At 41.0% G+C, this 19,685-nt stretch overlaps 1 protein-coding gene across 1 annotated transcript in view; it reads right to left on the bottom strand.

Annotated features, from left to right (window-relative positions):
- Window positions 1-569: 569 nt before the first annotated feature.
- Window positions 570-19,685, bottom strand: part of si:dkey-40c11.2 (drebrin-like protein A) — a 28,888-nt gene continuing 9,772 nt past the window's right edge. The window contains exons 2-16 of the mRNA XM_068566876.1: window positions 12,495-12,550; window positions 11,446-11,558; window positions 10,579-10,653; window positions 6,272-6,415; window positions 5,920-5,997; window positions 5,595-5,746; window positions 4,628-4,682; window positions 3,594-3,668; window positions 3,341-3,449; window positions 2,717-3,256; window positions 1,816-2,175; window positions 1,538-1,630; window positions 1,305-1,438; window positions 858-909; window positions 570-740 (exon numbers count right to left, since the gene is read on the bottom strand). Coding sequence (XP_068422977.1) covers window positions 604-740; window positions 858-909; window positions 1,305-1,438; window positions 1,538-1,630; window positions 1,816-2,175; window positions 2,717-3,256; window positions 3,341-3,449; window positions 3,594-3,668; window positions 4,628-4,682; window positions 5,595-5,746; window positions 5,920-5,997; window positions 6,272-6,415; window positions 10,579-10,653; window positions 11,446-11,558; window positions 12,495-12,550 — 2,173 coding nt within the window. The 3' untranslated portion in view covers window positions 570-603. The remainder of the gene's footprint in view (window positions 741-857; window positions 910-1,304; window positions 1,439-1,537; window positions 1,631-1,815; window positions 2,176-2,716; window positions 3,257-3,340; window positions 3,450-3,593; window positions 3,669-4,627; window positions 4,683-5,594; window positions 5,747-5,919; window positions 5,998-6,271; window positions 6,416-10,578; window positions 10,654-11,445; window positions 11,559-12,494; window positions 12,551-19,685) is intronic.

Below are 19,685 nucleotides of genomic sequence, written 5' to 3'. Positions count from 1 at the left end.
TTAAAATGTGCTGTGAGACTGTCAGTAAGAACAGCGCTACAAAATAACTCAGGAGATACAGGAAGGTGATTATATGATGATGTATGATACAGGTATCTTGATTATATATACCAGTCAAAAGCAGTAAATTATTTTTTAGCAATGCAACACACAAAGCAAACGCTGAGCAGAATGGAATGCTTGTTATATGTGTGGATCAAAAAGACGACAATACACTAGAAAAATCTGTTTGTTTCCCACAAGAAAAGCAAGTTTGTGATCCTTTGTCATTGAGATCTGATCCCTCCCACCAACATTCCTGCTGTATCTCAAAAGGAAATAAGTTATTTTGGTCCAGGAAAAGGTCTTCGCTAGTATATCCAAGAAAATGAGGCTGGGTAATTTCTACATACTTGAGAGAATATTTTGTTTTGCTCAAAAAATATCAAAATAGAGAGTCACACTTTTCTTTATGCTTTCTACAAAACAGGGAGTCACACTTTCCTTTATCCTTCCAACAAAATAGAGAGTACAAAGTTTCAGTGAGAGGATTAAGGTAAAAAAAAAAAACATGCAGAAATGTGAGATGGTTTTCCCTGAGTGAGTGTCTGTATTTCGGTCTGTCTATATGGTCTCCACGTAATTTGCAGGGAACAAGCCCTGACGGCCATCTTTGCTCCATCCTCTCCACCAGGCTTTGTCCACCGTTTCCACGTCCTTAATGATGTCACCGGGTTCAAAGGAGATCTCAGATTCGTCTTCTGTGGGAAACGTAAGATAACATGGTGAAAACTCACTAATCACGGTGCAATTACTGTAAGTGGAGGCACTTTAGGTGCACATGCATGATGGCGATTATCCTCTAAATGGCAGCCTACCTGCTTGGTAGTCATACAGAGCTCGGACACACAATTGTTGCTCTGCTAAAACCTTTGGAGAGGAAAATGGAATCAGAAAAAAATTGAGATCCTGAAATACACATCATGTTTGAACTTCAGACTCACATGGGAAAATATTGCAGTATGAAATCACTTTCATTAAGACTTTCTTTTAATTCAAATAGATCTATAACGACAACAATATTCAATATATTTTTCAACGAAGCCCATTAAAAAATTAAAATAAATCTTCAAATAATTGATCTTACTAACAAATATTGCCTGTGTAGCCAGAGCCTGATATACAGTATATGTTTTCATCTGTGCAATAAATCTCAATTCTCGAGAACAGTTATCCAATTTTTGGACAAACCGGCTTTGTGCAAGACGCTGAACAAGTATAATAATCTGTTAGTAGCTTCTCATAGGTCTATAGTTTGTGGATACCTCTTGTCCATTTTCTGAGATCATCTGTTCTTCATCCTCGTTAATGTCAGCCTCCTCTGCTGTGTGATGAAGATCGTAGCACCCAGCCAGCTCCGGTGAGCTGAGTTCTGTGTCCGATGGACTCAAGGATCGCTCTGAGGTAGACCAGTGTGAAAAGTATGTATCAGTCCAACAAACATGGTGAATGGGTATTTATATATTATCACTTGTTTAAAATAGATTGGTTGCCAAACCTATGCCGTTCTGATGTTGTTCTCCGTTTGTGATCCCATTGGTTGACACGACGACAGTCTCATGTTTCATTACTTGACAAATTGGTTCAGCATCTGAAATAATGACTTAGTTGTTATTATTTGTTATAGCGTAGCATATTATCTTCTTTTTTTTTGTATTTTTACTTTTGGAAAGCTTCATTAGTCAAACATAAACCGTGTGTGACAGTATACAAATAAGAAATGTTAAGAAATGTTAATCAAGTCAAAATAGCAGGATACAGGAACTAGAGGGCTACCAGTGACTGTTGACTCTTTCTCTTTCTTTGAAAGCTCAGCAGGCTCACAGGGAGTCTGACTGTCCTCTGATTGATCGTTTTCCGCCTCATCTTCCTCTGCTTCTTTTTCCTTTTGCGCGACCTCCATTGGGTCCTCCAGTGTGGCATGCTCATCTTCCTGTTTTAATCCCTCCTCTTCTTCTTCCTTGTCCTCTTCCTCATGTTCTTCGGCCTCAGTCTGGACTTGTTCTATGGTAACAGCACAAGCCTCTTGTTGCTCCTCCACATCCTCTTCCTCATCTTCCTCCACCAGTACAGCCTGCACTTTGTAGCCAGTGTCTGAGACCAGCTCAGCATGCACAAGAGTAGCTGTGGTGATGTCTGTTGAATGGAAAATTATATCAGTAAAAAACATAACTGTGAATTTGATAAGGTTACATAAAAAAATAAATAAAAGAGCCCACAAAGTATGCCTGTGGAGAAAAACTGAACTATAAAGAATTTTTAAAAAAAAGGGGTTCTCTGGGAGCACATTACATTTAAGCTTGGCATGACTAAAAGTATATGGGATTACTTTAGGACTATTTAATTGTGACTGGACTGTAAAAGTATTCGGAGCTCTGTCATTTTTGTATAACAGGGCACCGATTCATAGCCCCTGGCCTGGTTTACTGGCTATGTGAAGTAGGTTTTGGCAAAAGCATGTAAGTCACTTTAGCCTGTAATAAAATGTTTAACAACCACTACTTAATGTCAAACGATTAATGTTTTTTGGCAAAGTAATAGGCTCTTCTTCACATTAAACCATCCCCTTGATTTAGTTGTTTTGGGGATAATTCCACCTTCCCCACACAGCTCAAAAAGGAAAAACATATCGTTGTATATAATTAGATCCCAATGCAATTGTTTGTGTCCACCCTACCTGTGTTTGTCTGTGGCATCTCTGGAAGAGGAGCTGTGGGCGCCACAACAGACTGGAAGAAGAAAGCTGACTGCTCTGGCTGGGTTGGGCTATTTGGGGTGTTTGGGGGCGATGCTGGCAGGGCCTCTGGATGTGACTGAGAGGGGTTGTTTTTGACTAAAGTGGGGGACAACGAAGCCAAGAGACTTGGGGAGGCGGGAGGTGCAGAAGGTTCTGCGGGTGACGGGGGTTTGGGCTCAACTACAGCCTGAACTTGGTTGTAAGCTTGTGGAACGCTGGGCAGAGCAGAAACTGGAGGGGCAGAGCGGAGAGGTGATGTGGGTGGTGAAATGGGGGCCTTGGGCCTTTGTGGAGAGGTGACAGGGCGGAAATCAGGACTTCTTGAGGGAGACGTGGCACGGTACATGGGGGATGGAGGAGCTCGGGAGAAGGGCGAGACCAAGGGTGAGCTGTAAGGGGAGGATGACGTGTTCTCTTCCGCTTTAGAGAAGATGAAGGCTGTGTCCGTCAGGCTGCGCTGGTATCGTCTAAAGGGTTTGCCTGGAGAAAAAAATACACATCACAACTTGGAACACATGTCACCAAGTGGTACCACCTCGGTTGGAGCTTACACACAGTACACACCAGAGCGGGAGGATCCAGGGCTGGTGGGACTTTGTGATGATGTTGACGACAGCTGCCTGAAGAATTCCCTTGGGTTCATAGAGCGCTGGGACACCAATTCTGCTGCCTCCTACAGGTCAAGTAATAGTAAAGGCAAGAGATTGAAATGATTAAATAGATTGAGACAGTTTCTACTGACAAACGTGTGGCCCATTCAGGTCTTAGAAAAAATTGTTATTTCAGATCAATGTCAAGTAGTCTAAGATTCACTTACTGCTGCTTTCTCTATGGACTCACTCCGACTAAGACGAGCCCTCATATCTGCCACATGCTCCCTCTGCTGCTGCTCCTGTCAGTGCAGAAACACAACAGAAATCATATTTACATATTCACACACACATTTTTATGTTTTTAATCTCTTCATTTAGAATAACTAGTTGAAAAAGTAGATGACAAAGCATTTGAGAAGAGTGAAACTCCAGTGTTTTGACATTGAGCCCTAATTAATGATACGGTAACAGTTGACACAAAGCAATACCTTGCAATACCTATACATTTTTTCTTTCCTTTTAGTCGACTGCAACCCCTCACACAAGTAGACACAAGTATAATCAACTTGACTTTCACCTCTCACAAATATGAAGTACATAGTGTAATATAGTGTAAGCAGTCTGCGCTCAACCAAGCTTAGAGACCAGAAGTCACTTTAAAAACCATAAACATACTGTACAACCTATGACATAAACAGAGATGTTTTTGTGGTACCCAGAATCCAGGAATGTTTGTGCATTCAATATAAAATATCATAATTCTATGCCAAAATCCCATGAAGGTCATTAAGTCTAGTTTGATCACACTATTTATATGCATAGCAACCATTCAGAGTGTGCAACAAGGAATTATTGACGTGTTAATTTAAGTTCAGAATGACATAATTATTACATAAAATAAATATTAAATAGCATTATTATTAGTTGTATAGTCCCTTGAATATCTCATTAGAACCCAAATGATCAGCAGTGGGTACGTAGTCCACTTCCCCCTGTACATGTAAATCCACAGTTTCTTCATGTAGCTGTAAATTAATTGGTTTGCGCCCATCAGCACGTATTGTGGAAAGCGACAGTGGCCGTTACACGGATCGCATTACATCATCAACAATCAGAGCTCTCACGGCCAAATGACAATCCGCTTCTTACACAGGGGTCAATGAGGTCAGGCGGTCTGACCAGACGGAAAAGTCAGAAGCCAGGAAAACAGTGCCAGATCACTTGCGTTATGAAAACATCTTTGCATCTGTTCACTCACCCATTTAAATTTCTCCTTTCCGCGCAGCTCTTCTTCTAGCTCTGCCTGTTTTCTTCTGTGAGAGAGGTAAACATAAGAACATTTTCCAAAAAGCATTACCCAAAATGCAGTGTCACAAAGTATGTAAAATCATTACTAAACACACATAAACGCAACACTTGTTTTTGCTCCCATTTTTGATGAGATAAATAAAATATTTTAGACTTTGTCGATGCTCACAAACAGACTTAATCCTCTCAAATTGTGTGTGCAGCGAGCACTTCTCCTTTGCCAAGATGATTCATCCACCTGACAGGTGCGGCATTTCAAGATACATGATTATTACACAGGTGTGCCTTGAGCTGGGCACAATAAAAGGTCACTATGAAGTGTGCAGTTCTATCACAAAACACAGTGCCACAGATGTTGCAAGTTTTCATGTAGTCTGCCATCGGCATGCTGACTGCCCAAACGGCCACCAGCGCTGTTGCTGATCAACTCTATGGGTCCATTGCAAGTCTCTTATTTGTCATTTGCTCGCACCTCGCTTGAACTTATTCTGCTCCATATTGATGGCCGTCTCAAAGCTCTTTTTTCTGCTCTGAGGAGCGAGGAGGGAGGATGCATGATAACAGTTTTAATGCTCACCACACAGCCCAATTGTTCATCAGTCATTTAATTAGTCGCTGCACTGATGAGTCATGTGAAATCCTAATAAATGTTGGCCTTTGTGTCCGGCCCACGGCACACCTGTGTAATCAGGATACTGTTCAATCAGCATCTTGATAGGGTACACCTGGGCAAAGATGCATATGTTCGCCAACAGATTCTAACAAATTTGTGCACAGAAATCCGGCTGAGATCTTTAATTTAAACTTCAGCTTATAACAAGTGTTGCATTCGTATTTTGGTTCAGTGCACTTTGTTCTTCAAATCTTTACAAAATACAGCCACTGGAGGGCACTATGGAGATCAACATTGTTTCTACCTCTTTTCCTCAATCATCTGTAGCTTCTCATTCATCTTCCTGTCCCTCTCTTCTGCGTCCCTCCGCTCCTTTGAAACTCTTTCTCTTTCAAGGCGACGCCGCTCCTCTGCTGCACGCCTCTTCTCCTCCTCTTTCCTCTCTTCCTCTTCACGCTGACACACACGATGGGAGACAATAGGAAAGAGTTATCCATTTATTTAACGTTTAAAATACAAAATAACTGTCTACAATAGCTTTTCCAAATGTACATTGCAATAAACATCCACCTGAAGTATAATTTAGCCAATCAAATATGGCCAAATAAAGATATGGTAATTTGTCATACCTCTGCACGTGCCCAGAAGGAGTCTCTGTTTATTCGTCTCATCTCCATTGCAGCGTTTGTTTTTCTGTAGTTCGTACCCTATAAGACAAACAACAGAATAGTGAATGAATAGCCACACATTTTGTTTTCCAATAATGTGTACAGCGGCATTTGTTGGTGTCACTGTATGAAACTGCATCATTATATGTAACTATAATTGAACCTTTTTTGATTGTATTTCTTTATTTTCATGGGCATGACTGAATAAAGTGAAACACTGAAGACACGCAGGAGGGTTAAGTTGTGTCACAATCTGTATATGAAAGTCTCTGTCTCCATCTGATGGCTGGATGAGGTATTGCAGTAGACTCACCACTAATTCCTCCTTGTCCGCAGACCTGGAACTCCTTCTCACCCACTGTGTAGGAGTGTGGGCCTGGGCCTTGCTGAGCTCGGCTCTTATCGTCTCTTCTGTCACATCCTCCACTTTCTCCGCACTAATGAACGCATGTGCTTCCTGAAACACGGACAGCAGGGAAGGAAGATGGCAACTAGAGTAAGAATTTAATCCACCAATACACAATACACAAACTGTATTGAAGCTACACATACACGCACAACAGCTAGAAATACACACACACACGCATACGCAGAGTGTAGTGGTTTTCTCTTGGTCTGATTGAAGTTATGCATAGTTGGAACCAAACAGTTGTGCAACTGCTTCAGTTATAAGAATTGTGAGAGAGCGATAATCCTTCCTGGCTTTAGCGTGAGGACAGGAATGCTTTGGTTTGGATGGTTATAGATGGCAGAGGGAAGAATAGGAAAAAATAAAAATAGGGGATGTGATTGAGAAAGTGAGCATTTGTTTTTACAAAAAAAAGCCGAACAAGAGAGAGGCCTTCACTTAACAGTTCAATACCTGGAAGTAAAGCTTAAGGGAGATTTAGAGATAGAAAATATGACTATTGACAGATTGTTATTCTCAAACCTTAGAACCAAAACATAGTATTCCACTGCAGCTATTTCCATGGGACAGATAGGTGTTCAACCATTGAAATCATGCATGTATACAGGCATTTGTATGTGGCCAAGACCTCAGAATAATTTTAATGGAGAGTAAGACCAGGCTTGTTGATGGTGGGCCAGGTCTGTCAGCCTCTAACAGGAAACCACAGCTTTATCTGAATGACAACGCTGACACTGACACCGAACAGAGCATTCAATGCGCCCTATAATACACGTCAGTACGATGTATAATCCATATCAATCTAGCTGTCACTGCCAACTGCACACACACAGACCAGACAAGCAAGCCACAGTGCTGCCAGGACGCTGGGAAAGTCATGGAAACAGACAGAACCAAAATTTACAGCAAAAGCTCCCTGTAGCAAAACATGTTTGCCTATTACTGACAGCAACATGGCCTCCTCCTCATCTACTGTAGTTTATCAAGTACAGGGTGTACAAAAACTGGCAGGGTTATCGATGGTGTTACCATTACTGAATGACAGTTCATATAAACGCAGGGCAAATGGATATCATTAAACACGCACAATTCAGATGCCAGTGTGCAGGTACAGCTAACAGATTGACATATTCGCATTAAACAGATAACAGAACAGTTTGCTTTCAGGAGAAAAAGCTGTCTATGTGTTCTTCCCTGTATACATTAAACACATCTTGTCATACTTGTTTTTATAACATGATACAGCTGGTAGTCTTGAAGCAGCATGAAGGTACTGAAGGCTGAGGATTCCTTTTTTACCACCTTGTTTTACATGTAAATCATAAGTGTTAGAGGTTAAATAACGCCCTCCTCTACCCTTTTCAGTATCTTACCATCCCCTCATTATTCTTTTCCAGTTTCTTTTCACTTGATTTCAACCTCTTAACATGTGTTTTGTTGTAAATACAATGAGATCAAAAAGTGCCAATGTGTTGGCTTTAACATTTGACTCTTCCTGTTTGACCTCATAGTACTGCTTATACAGTTTACTGTCATAAATACCCCTATCGCTCTGAATAGGGAAAATTAGTATAACATCGAAGTGGGATGTTACATGCAAACCAACGATCTTTTTAGGAGTTGTGACATTGATGACCCTGGCGATGAAAACCAGATATAGGTATAATAATATAACCTCTCTGGGCCGAAGAAGGAGCCCAAGGTGATGTGACATTTTGAGAGTTACCAGCTCAATATAATTGTGCTCAACTGCACAAACTGTCTCTGAAACTGCTTCATACAGTAGTTCTCCTACTCAGGAGGTGTTGAGATTAAAGGAGACAGAAGGTGGATGTGAAGGTACTACATGTATCCACAGTTGAAGTCTGACCTCGAGGACTGATGGGTCACTTATGATAAGTCATATTATTTGCATGTAGAATTATGAATTTTAATTTTGTTACACTTATAGCTAAACCATTACCGTTTTGAACACTCTACTTAAAATTGAAAAAGTACTGTAATTGATTCATGGACAGTATGATTGTTACATTCATAGCGCATAATGTTCCTCAGAGGGCGCCTCTGTTTAACTAAGACAGGGGGAGACACAAACACACATGCACACACACACACGCACACGCGCAAGCACACACCTTGCGCCTTTACAAAAAAACCTCACTGCCAGCTGGGACATGCAAAATAGCAAGCTAGAAAGGCAGAGACGAAGTGAAGAAAATACATTTATGAATAAGGAATACAAACTAACAAATTGTTGAGAGAAATTCTGATTAACTGCATCCAAAGCAATAAAGCTAAGATTCTAAGAAAACAAGCTAATCAAGCCCCAAGTTATTATCACCACTCAATTTATGTAAGTGAGTTATCTCGCTGTTGTTTTCCGGTCTTTGCAAGGTAAGGTAAGAATTTTGTTGAGAGTCTGGATTGGAGAAGTCTGTGGCATCTGTTTATTTCTGCTAGAACAGTAAAATACAACCTTGCCTTGCCTTGGTGAGGTAGTATATTATGACCCCTCTATTTCACTTCATTTCCCCCTAAAAAAACTAAACCTTGTAGAATAATCAGTCAAATTGTTTGAGATCACAGAAGAATCAAAATGAGAGAGATGACCTGATGCAATGACATTTGCACCAGGCGAAAAAGTTTGCAAAAAAAAGACCCACATTAACATCATTATGGACTCATTGATTGATCAACTATTAATTGATTAATCAACATTATGTTGCAACAACATTTTTTAATGGACACGACACAGAATCAATGTCTGGACCCTGTTAAAGTAGTTTGGTGCTTGAAACACATTTTTGTGAGATCTATACAAACACAAACACTGGTATCAGTTGGCATGAATATTCATTTCCATACAGTGTTCTTACTTGTCATGCTATTTTTTTCCAGGTGGCTGTGAAATCTTTCTACAGCTGGATAGAAACTGTTAAACAAAATGTTTTGAGTACTCATTTTAAGGAATTTATCACACGCCAACCCCCGATTATTTCCCAGACAGAGGTATGACGCAGACTGCGGTGCTGTTTTTAAAAGCTCCCCATTACTCTTTGCATTACTCTTTGTCAGCACATGAGGCTGTTTTTCAAAGATCTTTTTTGCTCATGAACAACGTACTGCATGTAATGGGAACAGTGAATAATCTCATGACATTAACAGAGCATACAAAAACACGTCGAGACCCGTCTGCTGGCAAATTTAGAATGGACATGATATCATGGGTTAGTAGTGATAGTAGTGAACACAGGTTGACTTTGTCGTGTCCCAGGAGGGGCTGTGTGTGTGTGTGTGTGAGCGTGCATGCGTGTGCACATGCATGTGTGTGTCTGTTTGTGTGTGTGTTTGCTGAGGTTAGGGGTTACAATGCTCCCACAATTCTCTGAAGGAGAGACAATTTTCTTCACTCCATGCCATATTGACCATGTAATCATTTCCTTACAATTTTGAAACCCCACAAGAATATGTACACAGTACCAAGTGTGTGTGTGTGTCACACAAACACACAGCGAGAGGTTAGGCGCTTTCAGACAGTGGCTCACAAAATCCCACGCACAAAAAAAAGGAGACAAAAAACAACAAACATTCCACACATGCTCTGCAGTTGACTGGGTGATGCCTTTATATGGAAACTAGTAAACCAGGAGGTCAGTTCAACCTCTCCTAGTTTGACTGAAACGCAAAATAGACAAATTAAAGGACACAGATGGAGAGAAGAATCTGCAGCTAACAGGATGATGGACAGATTTCCTGATATACTATCTACACACCTGAATCATAAAACCACTCTTTTCCATTCCTTCTACTTCCTGTCGGTCCGCATTACCACTTGAGTTTCTGTTTCACCACAAAGACCCTAAACTCGGCTGTCTCACCCTGGAAAATAGACCAATCGCCTAGCCAAACACATGACCAAACTGCAATACAACAGGAAGAGGACTGAGAACAGGAAACTCTCAAAACAATACAAAGTAAACTGCTGTGAGTAGTTGTACACAAAACTGAAGGAGCACAGATTTTTTAAACTTTAGCATGGATTTGGAAAAAACAAAGAAACAGTTATTTTTATGTACTGAACTGCTTCCGCCCCTCAATGCTAAAACATCTGTAATTATGTCATCTTCATGCAAACAAATAAATCAAACAAACAGACAAAGTACTGGATGAAGTGCACACAGGTTAGTAAAGCCCATCACGTTGTACTGCACCTTGAAGAAGCTTTTGATGGCTGGAATGTGGCTCGCACATTCTGTCCTTCGGAAGTCATCCACATTTTGACCGACCTGCAGACAAACACAGGATGTACACACTTACATTCATACCTCTCCTGGAGGGGACTAAAAATAGACAAAAAAGGAGGAAGCAAGATTAGGAACAATAGGATTGACGTGTTTCACCATTTGGATAGATAACTCACTAAAAACATGAAACATTGAGTCATAGTGAGGTCCAATTTATGAGGTTACAGTTTATTTATAGATCTAAAGTTATAATAATGCTTAGTATGTGCATTTTTGTACACTGGTTTTCTTCAATATTCAGCTGGCTGCAGATTTAACACCCTGCCACCACAACAGCAGTCCAGCAAAAATGTCAGCATCTTTTTCTAATTCATGACCAGATATTTTTCGGAAAAGGGGGATTTACAGCCAATCAGAGGCAACAACAACTCCATGTGTTGTCTGAAAGTTATCAGACATGCACTGTGATTCATAAAGTATACCACAATGACAAAATGTTATTCTCACAGTATCATCCTACATGTTAGATGCAAAACAAGCCTGTGATAAAACAGGACCTTAGAATGTAAATATGTCAAGTATCTTAAGATTGAGAGAATTTTACAGAACAGCTATAGAATGTACAGCTAGTGCTTAGATAGTTTCTGTATTTGACCGCTCGATGTTAAAGCCACTAAGATACTAATAAGTGTAATTCTGTGAACTTGTTTGTGTACCTGCTAATTTAAAATGTATGTACAATGCTTAAGTGTGATTTTGTAATTTGTGGTATGTGTGTTTCTTTCACATGAAAGCTTACATGAGCTAAGCCCCATGAACCTGTCTGCCACTCACCCAGCTGATCAGAGCAATTCGAGGGCCTCCTGTCTCCCCACTTCCGACTTTGCACAGTCCGTATTGAGGCTTGGCAATATGAAACTTGCCTGACAGCTCTGCCACACCACCCGCTGTAAGAAAGAAGACAGAATAAAGAACTAGTTGAAGAGAACAAAGGAAAATGACACTGATGGAGAGACAACAGAAATGCTACTTTTTCTCTCAATTGCACATTTTAGAATATTCTCTAAACATGTAAATTTTTACATATAACTGTCTATCATTGGCGGGCCGTCAGGGCCTTAAGCCTTCTCTGGTGGCCAAAACAGAATCACAAAGTTATAGCTATTTATAATATAAAATAATATATATATTTTATATAATTAAAAGTTATAGTTATTTTATACTATATATTCAAATTATTTTTGCCTATTAATTAATTTTCTCATTCCACAGCTGCCTTCATCTGTTCCTCTGCTCCTTCGGGCCTCTGGTATGGCTTCTTGCAACCTGGTTAACAGTATTTTTATCCAATCACATTTCATGTCTTCCTCTATGAAAGAGCAGTCAGGTTAAAATACATGAAACAGTCTTCTAGAGGGTCTGAACGTGTGATCGGTCACAGGGCGTGACCATGAACATGCGCTGTGATTGGTCAGTGTAACTAGCATCAAACCTAGAATCTAGAATCTCAGGACTTACTGATGACCTCTTGCCCACAGAGGGTTATGTGCTTCTGATGAGTGAAATGCTGATTATGTTACTGTGTTTTAAATTTGCAGTCATATTTAATCATAAACAAGCCACAGTGCTGTTGTTGCCGCTTGACATTGTGGTGCTCGTGCCTCCCCCCCGCGACCGGTCCCCACGGCCCGTATGCTTGTGGTGGTGCTGTGTGGCGGAGCGGGTGGTGGACAGTATGAACGTGCTGTGTATTGAGTGGGTCGGTCCGTGACAGTAACTCCCGGGACAGTTTTTCCACCCAGTCCGCCTGTGATGTGGACTATATAGCACTCACTGAAGGCCTGAGTCTGAAACGCACGGTCCGCCACTGCTGTCTGTCTTACCTCCTGAGTCAGCCAGTTTGAGCTTGTTAGTGACCCCATCATATGTGAATATCGCCCTGTGGACACACAGACAAGCACACAGGTCAGCTACTGAGAAATGTGGCTGCCAAAGACATGACAGGCAAATTTGTAACGAGAGTCAACAAAACACATGTTGAATTTGCTTTACGAAACAAGTAGTGTTTTGATTTCTGTATGCCCAAAAGCAAAGGCTCGTCCAAAACTTTTATATTTAACAATGAGCGTGTGGACAGCTGGGTATGCCATGTGTTTAGTCTTTCATGGTGCACCGGGGGACACACAGAGACACGCACACATGCTTAGCCAGATGTTTTACTGCACATACTTGCAGTGCAGCGCAAAGCATCTTGACAATGAACCAAGAAAAATGATTCTCTTTAACTGTAACACATGCACTTGTTAACTTTGTTCCTTTCCCAGATGCCTTCACAGTACATGTGCAAAACAAGAAGGCACTTAGCAGCACAATAACCTTCATTCACAGTATTTGTCTTAGTGATGGGTAGCTTCTGAATGTGAAAAAAAAGTAGTCAGTGCAGTTTACAGCTATGGGGTTTTTGACATTTTGCAGGTGAAAACCTGTCCTACCGCACCCTTTAGTCAATCAAACTGCAGGTCACTGTGGCAACTCAACAACTTATAACGTGTTTCCATAATACCAGTGAGACTAACTGCACTGCTGAACAAACCAAACTGAGTGTTTGTTTTGAGATGTTAGCGTTGTTGCAGGATCTCCAAGGCAGAAATATGTGACTTAAGAATCAACCAAAGACAAACAAACCACAAGATACTTTGGTACTTGTAATACTTCACATTTTCCTGCCGCTATGGATACAAATAGTTAGTTCAGAGTACAAAATGATACCCATCTGCTATTTGACATGACGGCTACTAACATAATCCTGATTCATGTGTATGTTTGAAGCTCAACTGGGGGTAAATGTGTGTGTGAGTGTAAGGGAGTTTACGAGGTGGCCTGCAGAGAGATAAATTGTCACAGCTTTACAGGACAGTAGTTGTGCGTGCTTGTGTGTGTGTGTGTGTGTGTGTGTGTGTGTGTGTGTGTGTGTGTGTGTGTGTGTGTGTGTGTGTGTGTGTGTGCCTGTGTGTCTGTGTACATATCTCTCTGTAGGACTCCTGGGGGTGTGTCAATAACATCTGGAGCTGAACATCAGCCATGAGCAGCTATTACAAAAGGCCAAAGGTGATTGTTCTGTGTTTGTGGGTGTATGTTGAGAGGAGGAGGTGGATGAGACTGTTAAAATGTAACACAGGGTAGGGGGGGTAAAAAAAATTAAAAAAAATTAAATTGGCCTTTTATACCAAATTAATCGACTGTACAAACAACAGCAGTTGGCTTAGATCCTCACAATTGGCCAGCTAACTCAATTGGCATCTCTGAATCACTGTTATTTTTTCCTGATACAACAAGTCTCTGTCTGTCCAAAGAACAAAGCGCGACAAAAGTCAGTTGCTATGTGTGTGCGAGTGTTCTGAGGACACAATAACCATATTGTGCGCCCTACTGAGTAAGTTGCCAACTGGTCCTGCCTGCGTGAAGGGACAGGAGGCTGAAACTGCTTTTTCATTTGGTTTATTGTGGACATGTATTTACCACTGGCAGGCTGTCAGGGCCTGATAATCCTTTTCTAAAGGCCTAAACAGAATCAGAAAGTTATAACTATTATATAATGAAATTGTTTTTCACAAATACACTCCATGCATTATAATATTTTTTTGCATAATAGTTTATTCTCTCGTTGCACAGCTGCCTTCATCTGTTCCTCTGCTCCTTCAGGCCTCTTTAACAGCAATTTTTTTATCCAATTACATTTCACCTGTCTTCCTCTATGTAAGAGTAGCCTGGTTAAAATACATGACAAGGCCTTCGCGAAGGCCTTGACGTGTGATTGGTCACAGGGCCTGCGTGACCATTAACATGCGCTGTAATTGGTCAGTGGGGCACCATGACATCTGTCTACCAGAAAACTAGCTGGATGAACTCAGTAAGAAGGAAAAAGGAAGTTGTTGAAACATATTTAGTGAAGCAATTACATTTTTATAGTTTTGCTTTGTGTATTTTTTTTTAAATTCTCTATGATTGAAGACGTAGACTTGGTGATGGATTTACTGGCCACGCCTTTCTCATGGAGGACGTTTCAGGAAAGGCTAGAAACTTCTAGCTTTGACCTAGAATCAAAAAGCTACCTTGCTGGTGGATTATGACTTTATTGTGTACTGATGACGCCTTTCACACAGAGGATTATGGAAATGTAGTGAGTCAAATGTTGGCCATGTAACTTATCTTTTACATGTGCAGTGGTATTTAATCATACACAGTGTTGTTGCTGCTGCTGCTGGTGGTCAGACCGGGGCTAAGCCTCTGCCCTCCACAGTGCAGCAGCTGCTGGAGATGTCTTGTCTTGTGTGTGTGTGTGTGTGTGTGTGTGTGTGTGTGTGTGTGTGTGTGTGTGTGTGTGTGTGTGTGTGTGTGTGTGTGTGTGTGTGTGTGTGTGTGTGTGTGTGTGTGCAGGATTTTCATTTTGTTGGATAGTTTTGTTATTACTAAATGTGACTAGTTGTTCCGTGGTTATTTGGACAGCATGCATTGTGGCTGACCCGACGGGTTTGGGCTGGTCAAGTTGGTCAGTCATGATGCACAACATCGCGAGGCTTTGTTGGTCGTACTACATGCCCCGCGCATTGTTCAACTGCAGACTCTTTTTTTCACATCACACTGGTGGAGCGGCTCTGCGTGTCGGGTACTCACTGAAAGCCTCGTTCTAAAACCACGGCCCGCCACTGGTATTTACTGATTACTATCATATCATCAAGCAAGAACAAGTCAAAAATCAAGGAAGCGCAGCTTTCTGCCATTGTGTGAGCTTTGGGTCACCTGGGTTTTTCACATATTTTTTCTGCAAATAGTCACATAATTTATAGAAACAACACACTACATTCCCATATTTGTCTCACCAACATCAGGGTCTTAGACACCAATCCACATTTACGGTCCTCAAGACATTCCTAAAGGTCACCATTCACAAGCAGTCAAGGTCAAAGATCACTGTGCCTCTGAGGGAGTTTTAATTGCATGAGCAAATTCTCCACCCACAGGGAACAGGCTCGCACATGAGGATACACTGTGCTGTGGGAGGCTCTTTGTTCTACCAGAGCTTTCACTTGGATGGAATTTGCAACGGTCTATTTTGCAAGATTATTTTGTCTTTGAGACTTTACTTACTATAATCTTGACATTACAAACAACCAAAAACACAAATGGTCAAAGCCTATAAAAAGTCTTCTTTTTTTTAAAGTATAAATCGGACCTGACACCTTTATTATTAATGGAGAATTTAAAAGAATCATAAATCCCCTCTTTTTTGCCCCGAAGAAGGAAGCATATCCAAAATGCACTAGCTTTTATCATCCTGAACCTTTTTTCTTCTTTTTCTGAAAGTTTATTTTTTTTAGAACAGTTCATTTATCTCATGGTTTTATTAAAAGACTATCTGGTTGAAATTTAAATGAACCCTGCTATTACATTATTTCTATGGTTCAGGGAATCCTAGTTTCTGACATGAAATGAAGCCCGCAATAGTTCACAGTTGCAGATATTACATGTTTTTAAAATCGTGCTTCTACTCCAGTGCCATTTACTGTAACAGGGTAGAATGTCAAACCCTGTGGTAAACCAATGATTATGAATCTGGATATGCCAGCAGTGTGGTATAGTGAGTACAGAGGGACGGTTCTCCCTCTACACTCGCAACACAGACGATTGAGGTTAAGATTCACCCTGCCAGTGAATTACCTGCTGAAGTGTCCCTGAGCAAGACAATGCTTTCAAAACTGTTTTACAGTCACCTTCACGTGGCTTACATATGGTATGCCACATGTAAGTCAGACAAGCCTCTGTCTCTCTGTTTTTTTGTCTGCAACTTGGTTAGCTTAGTTACTGCAATGTAGTAGCAGAAGTATCCAGAATCGTTCCGAACTAACAGAGCAGATTCCTTCACACATGTAGGTTTCATGTGAGCTACACTGACTGATGAGAAAAACAGACTCTCTTATGTCGGTACTCCAACCCTCAACTAAACTGAGCCAGCTATGACCTCAGCGCTGAGAGGGAGAGAGGGATGGAAGGTGGGGAAGAGACATGTGAAATGTAGGGAAAGAGGCCATAATTTAGGGGAGTGAGGGGCATGAAAAGGGGAGCTGGTGAGGCAATGACAAGAAAAAACAATGATGGCATAATATAAAACATACATTTTTTTTAAAGTAATTAACAATGAGGAATTAAATCTGTGCATCATTACCACAGCCAGCTACTAAGTGCAGTTATAATACAAATAAACAGCCATTCATCTCAGCATATACAGAGACAAAGGCACATACAGTACATAAACACAGACATGCACACACACGCACGCACGCACGCACGCACGCATAATATATAGTGTAAGCTCGAGCCAGTAACAATAGGGATTATTTGGTTTGGAGCCCCTATAATACCTCCAAACATGCTACGCTCTACCATTTCAAGATGAACATAACAGAACCAGATGGTGAGCTTTGCTAGAGAATGCCTTGTTTTCACTTATCCAGGCATTCCAGTACACCAGGCTAAAATATGAACCATTACAGTGTGGTAATATGCAGGAAATACTTGAACACAATGCAAGCACTTCTTTTATATTTTCATTTCTAACGAGACCTTATGGGGAATTTTCTTCCCTTTTACTCTCATTCAGTTTTGTTTTGATACTCTCAAGGAACACATTTCATTTTACTTATCCATTGTTATACAATAAGAAAAAGCTAAGCGAACCCATGAGAATGTATTTTGAGTCCCTGAACCAATACCCATTTCTCATAAACCATGTTCCCTTCACTGTCGCCTCATTCTGCATCTCAAGATCATTACTACTCTAAATTTATTATTATGACCCTGTCTCCTACAACACATATTTCTTCCCCTCCTACTTGAAATCGCACAACATACCTCTTTCACAAGCCAGAGCAATATCTCATCCTCATCTTTTCTCCCTCAACTCCACACGTCCTACCCTCTGTGTCTCTCTGAAAGGAAGATATTGTGGGCTCACGGGTCATTTATTCATTCCAACTTTGCCAGCGGGGGAGATATGAGAGATTTGTGGTTATGGATGCTGTTGCGATATGATAAACTGCACATGGAGAAAAAGATATGAGAGAATGGATGCGAGGCTGGAAGCACCCACCAGAATTCACTGCCCATGATCAAGCTCTCCATCAGGTCCATTTTGTTCCTGTTTGCCTTCTTCTCCCACATGTTGCACACACATCCTCAGTGGTCCCTCCACCTCTCATGGAAGGCATTTGACCTGTGATTTTAACAATGCAGCCTTTTAAATGCTTATTAATGCTCTAACTTCTTTCAGATTTTCACTGCATCAACCTTTCCACAAGCGCCCTTCTGTTCCTTTTCATTTTACATCATCTGTTTTTTCTCCCCTCCCCCATTAGCTCCCCAACTTCTCACTCTTGGCTCAGAGCTGACCTAGGCTTAGCGCTATTTTTAGTCTCTCTGTCTACCTCTCTGGCCGTCTTGGAGTGGGTAACTCAGTGATGTCCCCACAGCGTTCATTTCCTCTTGCCAAACATGGGCAAGAAAACGTCCAGCCAGACTCAACTGCTGAAAAAAAGTACCTCACCCCTGCATATTACTCATATAGTGTCCAGTGGCGCACGCATTCCTGCGTCCAACATGTGGAGGTTTATGGGTAGAGGCTGAGAAATGTGAGTAAGCGAGAGGAAGTGACGGAATGAGAGTGTTACTGGAGAATAAGAAAAGGGGAGAATGGCACTACGTTTGGTGACTTGTTCAGAGTGATATAGCACCCCTGTGTTCTAGGGCGACTGAATAGCATGGTAAGCCACAGGTACATTTGAATTGCAATGTAATAGAAGATGTTGCTAGGTAGCATGCATTTAAATACAAAAATGTTATGTTATGTTAAGAAACCCCTGCATAAGGCATGAGGACTGCCCAACATCACATCCCACAATCTCAAGTGCTTAACACTGCAGTGTCTCAATCATTGTTTCTCTCCTCGGCCCCTCATTAAGTGATGGAGCGTGGAGGTCAAAATGATGTAGACTGCTGCTGAGGGTTGGTGCTCATATGAACACCTCTGTACTATATTAAATATTCCACTCAGAGAAAGAGTGCCAGAAAAAACCCGAGACACAGCTGTAATGGAGCAAAAAAGAGAAGATATGTGATAGAGTCTCTTGAAAATCAGCTCAGGATAAATTTGCAAAGAACACAGAGAAGGCAAAAGAACACAAAAAGGGATAGTCCTGGTTCTTAAACTCACGGCTTGTTGCAAAGGATTCAGTCAGGTGCCCAGCAGAGAGTGGGCTGTAACCACTGTAATCCCCACAGACCTAGCATGAGGGCCCCTTAATAAGAGCAGCTGAGCAAAAGGGGATTTAAACTCGGCACTTAAGTCTCCTAAAAGGACATCTTCCAATTATATAAGCGAAGTGATGTTCATTCTACTTGCCACACATGAAATGCATCATGGTTAATAATTCAATGAAGAAATGTAATTTACATTGTATTGTACAGCTCTGTGGACAACAGTGTTGATGTGCTGATAAAGTCACGAGGCATAAAGTAACCAAAGACAGAAACCAAGGACACCCGTTATGGGGATGTTTGTGGAACCCCCTGAATGAAGTGGGGGGCAAGTTTATTTGTATAGCACATTTCAGCAACAAGGTGATTCAAAGTGCTTCACATAAAACCATTAAAAGCAGATTTAAAAACAGTGAAGAAAACATTAAAACAGTCAAGAAAAAAATACAAATAAAATTAATAAAAGTTGCAGTGCAGTTTAAGAAATAAGTAAGGAGTACGGTGTAATATTGCTCTGCTGTCATTTCAACTGACAGACCATACACTTAACATGCCGCTCTCCCACTAGGATGGACTCATGCAAAACATTCGACTTGCTTTGAAGGTTTCAAATACTTTTGAAAACACTGACAGTTGAACTACAGGATGTTGAGACATGCTGGAGTAACGTGAACCTCATGTTACTCCAAACTTACAGCAGTTTAAATTTGTTTAAGTTGCTGTTCCTTTATCGTCTTGTTTTGTTGTACTGAATGAATAAGGAG

The sequence above is a fragment of the Clinocottus analis genome, unplaced genomic scaffold (genome assembly GCF_023055335.1).
Source record: "Clinocottus analis isolate CAN_PGR_092001 unplaced genomic scaffold, fCliAna1.0.p SCAF_7, whole genome shotgun sequence".
In the NCBI taxonomy this organism is placed as follows: domain Eukaryota; kingdom Metazoa; phylum Chordata; class Actinopteri; order Perciformes; family Cottidae; genus Clinocottus; species Clinocottus analis.
The sequence above is the reverse complement of the archived record's forward strand: the minus strand, read 5'-3'. Positions and strand labels throughout refer to the sequence as shown.